At 38.9% G+C, this 10,831-nt stretch overlaps 1 protein-coding gene and 1 pseudogene across 1 annotated transcript; both read left to right on the top strand.

The window, feature by feature from the left end:
• Positions 1–101: 101 nt before the first annotated feature.
• LOC145488635 (peroxiredoxin-6-like) lies at positions 102–5,470 on the top strand. The gene is made up of 5 exons (XM_081467543.1): positions 102–240; positions 2,119–2,416; positions 4,241–4,314; positions 4,815–4,887; positions 5,111–5,470. The coding sequence occupies exons 1-5, from the start codon at positions 155–157 to the stop codon at positions 5,240–5,242; spliced, it is 663 nt and encodes a 220-aa protein (XP_081323669.1). The 5' UTR covers positions 102–154; the 3' UTR covers positions 5,243–5,470.
• Positions 5,471–8,330: 2,860 nt separating this feature from the next.
• On the top strand, positions 8,331–9,929 carry LOC145483135 (beta-2 adrenergic receptor-like; annotated as a pseudogene).
• Positions 9,930–10,831: the final 902 nt, after the last annotated feature.

The following is a 10,831-nucleotide window of genomic DNA, read 5'->3' as shown; positions in this document are numbered from 1 at the left end:
GAGCAAAACCGCGTGACATAGTCATGTTCCTTGTCGTCCAATCACATGAACGGAAAGCTGATTCTTGGCGAGTCATCATTGGTCGAAGTGTTAGCAGCGTGCTGCTTTATTACTCACGTCGGACGTTCGGTGAAAGAAGGAGAGTTTAGCAGTCATGGTGAATCTTGGAGATGAGTTCCCCAACTTCAAAGTCGACACAAGTCAAGGGGAAATTCAGTTCCACGAGTATATAAAAGACTCGTAAGTACAACTTTTATTTATATCCGTACACAATTTTTGTGCAAACGTGTCCACACTAGTAAGCTCAAGATTGCACAATCAAACTTCCCTGACTGCTTCGGGGACTGCTCCCTCGTTAAAAGGTATTTTTCGAAGACTGTTGTGGCATTCGCTTGACGTTTTATAGTTGATTCTAGGCTAGGCTAACACAGCGGCTCTGCGCTAAAATAATGTGGTGGCTCATATGCATTGAAGATTAAAACTGCCAGGGAAAATTAGCATCCACTGACTTGATCAAATTATCACCTTATCACCACGTAATATGCCCGATTGACGAGCCTTACAAATGTTAAGCTCAATCCTGTAAAAGATTCCCGACGTGTGCAATATAAGCGTATATCTTATATTGACATTTGCGGCGCAAGTCGAAGCATTTTTAATTTAGTGCTATTAATAAATTATTTGGAATTATTTGGATTCTTATGTTACGATCACGTTCAAGGTAATCACAGAAGTTTTAAGTTTGTTTTAGTAGATGTTTAAGAAGATTTAAAATGTATTGTATTGTATATGGTCGTACATCGAGATCTAAATCGTCAACAAATTAACGTGTCCAAATTTATGGCCGATAAAACATAGAATTCAATATTTTATGGTCACTCAATTTGGGTCTTACTATAGACACACCCATATTTGTTAATGGATGAGTGACTGTCAGTTCATGTGAAATCTAACCGCTATGCATATTCATATTTAATGTACAGTCTTGGAAAAACATACAGTCAGAATAAAGGCATGGTCAAATGACCACAACATTTCAACCTCAACATGTATATTACAAAACTTTTGGGAACAAAGTATTGTAGCATATGTTTGGCCATCCTGTTGCAAAATGTTGGATTGCAGTCACAAGCATCCCAAACTCACCATTCCAGAAATCGATTGAATATTAATTTAATGATTTATGTACACGTATCGAGTGCGACGTGACTACGTAAAGTACGTGGTGGTGTCTTACACTTAAGGCTGTTGATAATTTGAGCACTCTACAGGGAGTTCAAAATAATCAGGGATATATAAACATGTGCAAGGAAATAAAATATTACCTTCTTTTCAATAAACTAAAGAATTACTCTCACCTTGAACTGTTTGTAGCTGAGCCAGGGTATAGACGTTTTCTTAGGTAAAACTTTTCGAAAAAATTTTAAATGCTTCTTTGAGATACTTATTTTAATTATTTTATGTTTACTTGGGTATTTTCAATCATTTTATTGTTTAATTAATGTTATTGTAATAAGTGTAGTTAGTCATTGTTCCAGAGAAGCCATTTTGGCAAGAAATATATCTCTAAACAAAAAAATTACCAGTGTCTTTCTTTTACCTTTTTTGTCTTTCGAGAATTGCCCAAATAATGTGCCAATAACACAGAACAATGTGGTGTTTCGTAAAAAGACAAAATGTGGCTTCATTCAGTGATAACTAATACATAACGGTTAACAGGTCTATGAAGGGATACTGCAGATCAGCTCAGTTCAGCCAGCAGTACTGAGTGCATGAGAATTAGAATTGAAGATTTGCTTTCTAAGAAATGAATTTCATGAAGATATGTCATCTTGAAATAGAAACTGTTTGCAAATTGAGGGGAGGCATCTTTCTGGGCAAGTGAAAATTACACTGTGCGAGTGGATTTTAAGAGTCGCTTGCGCGAATGGTGAGTGCTGACAAAATTTAATTTCCAACACTGTAACTCCAAAATGTAACCAACCTAGATCCTTACCTGAATTGGGTAACATTTAACTGATAATTTTTAATTATTGATAATTATTAATATTTCAATATATGTAGTGTAAACTTTGCTGCTCAATAAAATCACCAGTAACTGACCACCTTTTTTTTTAGTTGGGCAATCCTTTTTTCGCATCCTGCTGACTACACACCTGTGTGTACCACGGAGTTGGGACGTGTTGCCAACTTGCTTGAGGAATTTAAAAAACGAGGAGTGAAACTTATTGCCTTATCATGTGATGGAGTTGAATCTCACAAAGGATGGATCAAGGATATAATGTTTGAGAGCAACTATAATGGCGAATTCCCTTATCCAATAATTGCTGATGAGGGGCGGGATCTGGCTGTTAAACTTGGCATGATTGACCCTGACGAGAAGGATGCTCAAGGCCTTCCACTTACTGCTCGTGCTGTAAGTTTTACTCAATTTAGAATTAAGTCTCTTGTCCCTCCTGGGAAGTACTGAACAAGGTGTTGTATGGAGAGGCTGCCCCCCCCCCCCCCCCCAATTCCTCAGGTCCATTCCCCTATATACACCATTTTTTAGGAGGAAACTAAGGTAACCCTTTCATTTACCCTTCCATATGAAATGTTAGCCCGTCCCTTTACCTACAGCACCACAATCCTGATCTAAACTTTTTGCCCAAGGAACAATTAAATAAAGTAATGAAACAACTATGAGGTGCATCTTTCCAAAAAAAATGTTTTTCAAAGACCCTTTTAACTACCTTATGTTCTTAATACCAAAAACTTTTTTCCTACCTTTTTCTATTACTTCTCAAACTCATTAATAATCCATCAAGTTTAAACAAAGGAAATCATGATCGTGACTGTGTTTGGATATTTGATTTTAAATATTATTAACATAGATTTTTATGACTTTCTTTCTCTGTTTTCTCCGTAGTTTTAGTTTTGGTTGAGAAGATATATCAAACACTCTAGACAGTGTTTGACCACATTTCCAAACACCCTGAAGTTCCTCAAAAATACTCCACTTAATACTTCGTATTTTCAACTATCTTCTCAATGTTTGGAAATGTGGTCATCAAACACAGTCTTTACATTACCTTAAGAGCCTGAAAGGGTACCTCTCTTGGGCCGTTACTGGACTCAAGGAACTTGAATCCAGGTTTTCTTGGTAATGTGTGGTTCCAGAAAATTTCCATACCCCCACCATGAAGGGAATTGGAAATTCCAGAGGGGTGGGGGGTCAAAGACCCAAGAAATTCTGGAGGGGAGGGGTTGGACAGTCGATTTAGTTTTCAGATGCCCTTTGATTCAATACGGATTCAAGTATCTATCTAGCTGTTCAAAAATCCTTTGTTACCTACTAAGTAGATCTTTCACATGAAAAAATAGTAGCTTGAATACTTGTATTTGAATCACATAATATTTGAAATAAATTTTCTTTCTTCAAAAAGCACTTTGGAAGCTAACAACTGCGAAGCGTAGAAATGGCCACCATTGCTTGTTACCAGTCTACATGGAGTCACCTTGTGGACCGAAAAGCACTGGTGACCAGCCTAATTTGTTTCTGCATTGCTCTTCGAAGCTGTCTACTGGCAGTTGATTTCCTTCCTGAAAATTAGTTTGTTTATAAAGGTAGAAATGATGTTACGATTTCATGAACTTGAGAATTTCTTATTCTTGTTTATCTCGGTCCGTTTGTATGTAATTTTGCTGTAAAATTGGGCTTTGTTGCGAGTGTGTTAGCGATCGTTTTCACGATAAAAGTATGATGTCACTTTCATCCGCACTCATCTTATCAGTCCTTCAATGAAAATTTTACCGCATTTACAAATGGACTTAGTGTTAAGGAAGGTAACTTGGCAAGTTACTATTTTTATCTATTTTTCTCTTAAAGCATGTGTAAATAAATTGCCTTACGTTTTCTTTGTGTGTATCTTCAGATGTTACGATTGATCGAGAATAAACAGCAGTGACATGCAAAAGTGTTTGGAGTATTAATTACTTAACTTTAACACACTTTCTTGCTAAAACTATTTTTTTCCAGAATGTATGGGGGATGTACATAATACTTGTGGAAATTGCGGAGGGGGCGGGGGTTATTTTTGTGTCCAAAAAATGGAAATTCCAGGGAGGAGGGGGGCTTACATGAAATTCCCTCCGTGGTGGGGGTATGGATATTTTCTGGAACTACACAATCTGAGTAATCAGTTGAATGAGAGTTTGCAAAGTTTTTAAATTTCTGCATTTTCTCATCATAATCATGTAGGTGTTCATTATTGGACCGGACAAGAGACTGAAGTTGTCTCTCCTTTACCCTGCTACCACAGGACGCAATTTTGAGTGAGTGCAGAAACTTGAGTGATAATATTATAAACAGAGTTGACTGCAAGTGTACATGTCTTGGTTTAAAACTGTTGCAAGTCTGAGCACACTGGGTTTTTTTTCTAATATTTTTGGTGACCTATTGGAACTTGCAGATAGTTGATTGCAAGTTCAGTCCAGTCATAGCAGTTATATTTTACTGTTCAGTCTTTGTGATGACTAATGCATGTATGCCAGCCTGTCAGTGAGACCATTTAATTGGTTGGTCAGCCTAAGTGTATTTCAAAACTTTTGCACTATTATATGTGATTTTGTGCCTGAGAGCTTCAAGTGTTACATGTAAAAGGAATTTTTTCTTACAATTTGTTTTTTAATATCATGGGAAACAATTAACTTCTTGTTCTTCTCTGCAATTGTGCTCAAGAATTCCTACGAAGTATGCATACCAACAGTCTTGTTGGAAGAAAAAAAGAAAGCATTACTTATAGTAATTAACTTTAAGTTTCTTTTATTTGTAGTGAAATTTTACGTGTGATAGACTCACTGCAGTTGACCGCCACAAGGAAAGTTGCCACTCCTGCAGATTGGAAAGTAAGTTGTGAAGGGCAGCAATCCTTGGACCTATACAAATTGATTGCTTACATAACAGTGTAGAGGTTAACATGTCCATAACAATCTTCTTGTATAGTGGATATTCGTATAGAAGCAGATGCAAGAAAAGTAAACACAGACAACAGACCATCTTGCTTTCCTATCAAAACACTGCAAACTTTTTGGAAAATGACATTAATGTATGATTTTTAATTTTCTCTAGGCCGGCGGAGACTGTATGGTTCTTCCTACAGTCAAGCAAGAAGACATCGAAGAGCTGTTTCCCAAGGGAGTGACCAAAAAAAATATGCCCTCAGGCAAAGGTTACATGCGCTACACTCCTCAGCCAGAGTGAGTCACTTGAGACAGGAGAATGATGTGACCTCAAAAACAAAGGATGTGTATTACCAGTAATGCTAGTGTCAGTCACTAGCTGCAGTAGAACTATATTTAAAGTAAGATTTTTTATTGTGGTGTTACTGTCAAGAAAAAATGTATGCCAAGGGATAACTCTGCGTATATTTTGTGTTTTAATTAGCACTATGTAATGCAACAGGTGGAGGTAAATAAATCAATTTTCACAACCTTAACTCTTGCTTCCTTGCTCTTATTGCTGGGTTCAGGTTTTACTTGGACGGTGGTCTCTACAGACCAATCAATTTCTCTCATATCTGATTACAGATCACAAATTACCAGGTATCTCAACTTTGCATGACTGTGTGGTAAGGTTAGTCATCTCAACTATAGTAAGGTTTATAAGTCTGCATTCAAGCCTAGGAGTCCGTCAGCCTGGCACTTATCTCTGGTTTCCGTAGCCTGAAGAGACCAGGAGTATTCTCCCCACCCCCGCCCACCCGAATGAGGTACTGGTCCATATCAGCAAAACTCCCAGCATTACATTCACCGGTACACTTTTATACACCTGGGTAAAGAGAGGCACTGTGAGAGTTGAGTGCTTTGCCCAAGAACACAACACAATGTCGCCAGCCAGGGCTCGAACCTGGACTGCTCAATCTGGAAGCCAGTGAACTAACCATAGGGCCTTCCTGATACACAACTTTGACAGTTCCTTACCAAACTGAATACAGATCCCGCGCCAGTTTGGGACGAACTTCAAAATAGTCTCCCCGCACAGAAAATGAACAGGTATAAAAGATACTTTGAACATGATTCACTGTGCCTCTTCCCTCTGCGGAGGCTCAAATGTTTTTTTTTTCTGGTGGGGAGAATCCGCTGAACGATATGCTTTTTATAACGAACGCGTTTCGAACCTCTAGAGTAGAGGATGACTGTGCACAATTTTTTTTTGCTCAGTACATCTCGAGAGAAAATGACAAGGGGAAAGTAAAGCTATTGAACATCGGGCGAACGCTTCCCTTCAGTTTTAACAGCATGAAACGACCAGCCATAGTTCCATAGTTCCATAGTTCCCCGCCCCCAACTTGGATGGGTAGTTGGATCATCACAAGGTTATTCCCCCCGCCCCCTTCGTCGGTAGTAATGTGTACAACTAGCGAGTGAAAAACATTAAGAGTGAAGTCTTGGGTCTTGATTCCAGAGCAACGACCTAAAGACAAATCACAGTAAATATTTCTTGCCGTCCTCTGCAAACTAGCGTGAAATGACCAGGTTCTGCGTAGTTTGGAGAACGTAAGCTACTTCGGCTAATTTTTCGTAATTAGTGAGCTCTATATATATTAAAGTGGCTCAAAACAGTTTCCAGCAGTTAGATTTTGATGGGTCATTTTTAAAGTTTTGAAAATTTAAGGTGGTTCTGAACTCTATGAAAAGAGTTTTTTTAAACTTTGCCAATACTTACGTCTCATCATGCTTATTAAAATTTGATTATATGAAAAACATTCACCGTACTGCTATTAAAGCTTTAATTAAGGGTGTTTTTAGCAGGTCATTCTGTTGCTATGGTAACATATTGTGTCACGAAAATGATAACAACGTGTTCACCAATGATGATTGGGCAGGTTTTTGATACCATGATTGTAGCGTCAAGTGATGAAGAGTGGTTGTAAACGACCAATCGAAATCTAAGTGCTGGAAACTGTTTTGAGCCACCTTAAGCCGCTGGGTTTCGGAGAGACTATAGAGGCTATACCATTTATTATGGGTTGACATGTGACTTGAATCGTGCACATTGCTAGGATCAACAATGTTGAAATCGTCTCGTGTGAATAATCAGGTCTTAAGCTTGGTGAAAATATTTGAAAGCTGAAAGGCTTAAATATTTGGAACTTCTTCCTGTAAGGTCAGGCATTTTGGTTACAAGAAGGCGTAGTTTTCTTTGACCAATTCTTCGGGGCTTAATTGTAACAACACATCATGTATTTTTTGCTGGATTTCTTTTCAAGCTTTAGGAGAAATGTATTTTACACAATTTCCGGCAATATTCAAATGCTTTTCAATGACTACCACGAGAGAATAAGAAAATAGCGTAAGAAAGACCAGAAATGATAATTAAATTTTCACATGTCATTAGTATTCCGCTCATGTAGAACCAAGATATGAAGAAGTTAATGAATGTTTCTTGAGTCATCCTCTTTCAAACATAATGCCCGTATGGAAAAGCAAAAAAACATTCTTTACAATGATAATTTTTCCACTAACACCGATTTTGCAAACTTCGCATCAAACTACAGCCGTTTTCCTTTTCGGAAAAAATTGGGAAAAAACATTTGATCGCTAATTGTAATTAGATATGAATTGTTTTAAGTACAACAGAAATGCGCCATTTCCTGGCCTTTTTAATTATGATAGCAACGTACTGCTTAGCAAGATGATTAAGAAATTAATTGTAACGAAATGAACCAGTTCTGAGGGCCATCTTTTTCTTGTACAAATAGAACTTCATAGCGCAATTCACCAGGAATTGGCTTTGCCACGCCCGTTAAAATGTTTTATCTTATTTTTTGTTATAGTGGTGGTTGCGCTTTAAGTTACACTTAGCTAACTCTCAGGCATGCCACTTACACTGAAAGAAACAAATATTTCAAATAAACCTTTTCAGAGAGCGCCTAAACCGCGTTATCTTTTGTCCAGGACGCCAGTTGCCATGTTCTATTATTAGGTAAAATTTATATTATCCAATGTGTCTTGAAGCTTTCACGCCGTTGAATCCAAAGTAAATTACTGCAGTTAACACTTATTCGCCGATGTGGAGGTAAATATCCACCACTTTCAGCGATACTGAGGTGGACAACTGTTTTAGTTTGCTGCGGGAATACTGGCTAGCGGACCAAAAAATTACCTTATTTCCGATAATATACCGACAAATGTTCGGAAATTGTGCTTGAAAAGCACTATCCACTTGTGTGGTATATGCTAATCCATGATATTTAGCTGCTTCTATTGTTCTGTATTTATTGTTTTCATCGTTAAGAACTTTTGTCGAACTGCTTTTTTTTAATTCTTTGCCAAAAAAACAAACAAACAAAAAGGGGGATGACAATTTCCACACCATTATTTTCATCGTATATTTCACTTTGGCAACTGATATACTCAACATAACAAATCCAGCACTGAAGCAGGTAACACCGTCAACATGGAGTTGAACGATACAGAGATGCAAGCCAACTCGTCCTCCAAGGACAGGTCAGTGTTTTATTGTCCAAAAGCACCAGATTTAACGTGGGATTTAAATGAAACCACTTCCCCTTTGATTTTAGTCGGCATGAAATCCTTTGCCTCTCCCGCGATCATTTTCTTGAACGCACTCGTGGTCCTAATTGTAAAGCGAGATAAACGATTCCAGAAAAACTCGTACATCCTGTTATCTAGCCTGGCTGTTGCAGATCTCCTAGTAGGAGTTGTAACTATACCTTTCTCCGGCAGTATTGATTTGTTACTTGCCCTACAAGTTTTATTAGAGCATGTCTGTGTTCTAGACCTTATCAATGTGTACTCGATGTACTGTATTTCCTGGTGTGCACTGTACCATTTGACCGCAATCGCCTGGGAGAGGTACGTGGCCATACGAAAGCCGATCGAGTACGTGATCATTGCGACTAAAAGCCGCATCTTAAAGGTTAAGATCACCGTCTGGCTGGCTGCAATCCTCTCAACGATTCCACCCCTTATAATGGAAATCGCTGGTGTCGATATCCGTTTCGTTGATATCTGGGTTACCGCCGCGAGCCTGGGTGGAGCGCTTTCTCTAATTGTGTTGGCATATTTCTACATCCAAGTGTACTTTGGAGTGCGAAAAAGCATGCTCAAGAAAATCAGCAAAGTAACAGTCCTGGTTCAAGCTAAGCAAGACAAGAAAGTGGCCAAGACAACTGGCTTGCTAACCCTCGTGCTGCTGTTGTCGTTCGTCCCAGGGATTGTTGTCAGTAGTTCAGTGGCCCTGCGTACAAGTACGAGTATCCGAGTGTCCGAGTTACTGATGCAACTAAGCTCTCTTGTGAATCCGCTGCTGTACTGCTACAGAGATCTCCGCTTCAGGAAAGCCGCGCTAGAGCTGTTAAGAATGAAAAAGTCTCCCGCGGTGCATCCAGACACTACTGGTGGCGTGTGTGCTGTCCAACGAAAGAATCCGCCTTCGGGTTCCCGAGGAAAAACCTCAGCCCTGGTGAGACAGCGGAACCCGGGAACACCACGCCCATTGGAAAGGTCAGCATCCTGCGACCCACGTGACTTGGGTTACATTTACGCTCATCAAAGATCTGAAATGGCCCTGAAAAGATCCGCGTCAGATCCATCGCTTGTCCAGTTAAACAGGTTATTGCGTGATTCACAGACACAGCAGCATCCTAGCGTCGTGATAACAACTGCGACAGTCCATGATGGGAGACGCCCGCAACGACCCAAGGCGAGTGTTGCTGAATTGCCGAAAAATGCTGCAAACCTACAGTGCACGGAACAAGCTATCCACACTAGATCACGATCGAACTCGTGTATTGATGCCCGACCTTTGCGAAAGGTGGCCGCCTTAATCACCAAAACGTGAAAGAGGAATTTTGTCTGCAGGCTGGGGACGAAACCACGGTTATCAGGGGAAGAAATCGCCCTGAATCGACGACAACGTCAGGATTTACAACAAAGTTGTGAGGTAACTTTTGAATTCGCTGTTCTTTGATCTGATGGCGGAGTAACAGAGCCTTTGTGATAAGTCCAACTGCACCGTAGACTACGATTAAACTGTGTTTATTTCAAAAAGTTAATTTAAAGTTAGCGAGAAAAGATGTACGGATCATAATCAACTTATTATATATTCTCTGGATAACTTATTTCAGCTGAAAAGGCTGTGTAGGTTGCATGTTGCGTGTAAAAAGTCGGGCTCCGTTGACGCAGCTATCCCAGCGTATCTTTTCACTTTGGTTTCTAAAATTGTTCTTAAGAAAGATTTTTTGTTGATTCAACAAATAACTCTCTGCATTCCTTAAAGAAACCCCATATAAATATACTGACCTCGATATTTGGGAAACTCTTTCTGTTTGCACGACTTGTGTAAAAATTTCTGTTCGCATCTGAATTACTTTTAATTCAACTTCATTAAACTCGAAGGACCGCAATTCCAATTCAATCGCAATTCAAATGGGGCGGGAGAAAGAAATCTGTCTCTGTTTTTTTTCTGTACCCATAGATTTAATTTTTTGGATTTAAACATTCACCACACGCAAATTCAAGAAAAATTTAAAAAAAGATATGTAGATTTAAGTGAGCCTTGAATTGTTAAACATCAAATTTATCACACCTTGCATAATTTTAGGGTCACATCGAAAACTTTTTGATGAAAAATGAACAGTGTACTTAGAGCATTTTGATAACGTTAAGTAAGGTTAGGTTGTGATAACAGGACTTTCTATTACCATATGTTGTGAAAAAATTGCACTACAACAAAATATTGGTAAATTTTCTTTCTTTTTTTAAGCGGCTGGGTAGAATCGAAAGAGATGTTTAAATTGGAAGGCAAATTTTTGCCCGCTTGGCT

The sequence above is a fragment of the Orbicella franksi genome, chromosome 1 (assembly GCF_964199315.1).
Source record: "Orbicella franksi chromosome 1, jaOrbFran1.1, whole genome shotgun sequence".
Taxonomy (NCBI): Eukaryota; Metazoa; Cnidaria; class Anthozoa; order Scleractinia; family Merulinidae; genus Orbicella; species Orbicella franksi.
This window is presented reverse-complemented; position numbering and strand designations above follow the sequence as displayed.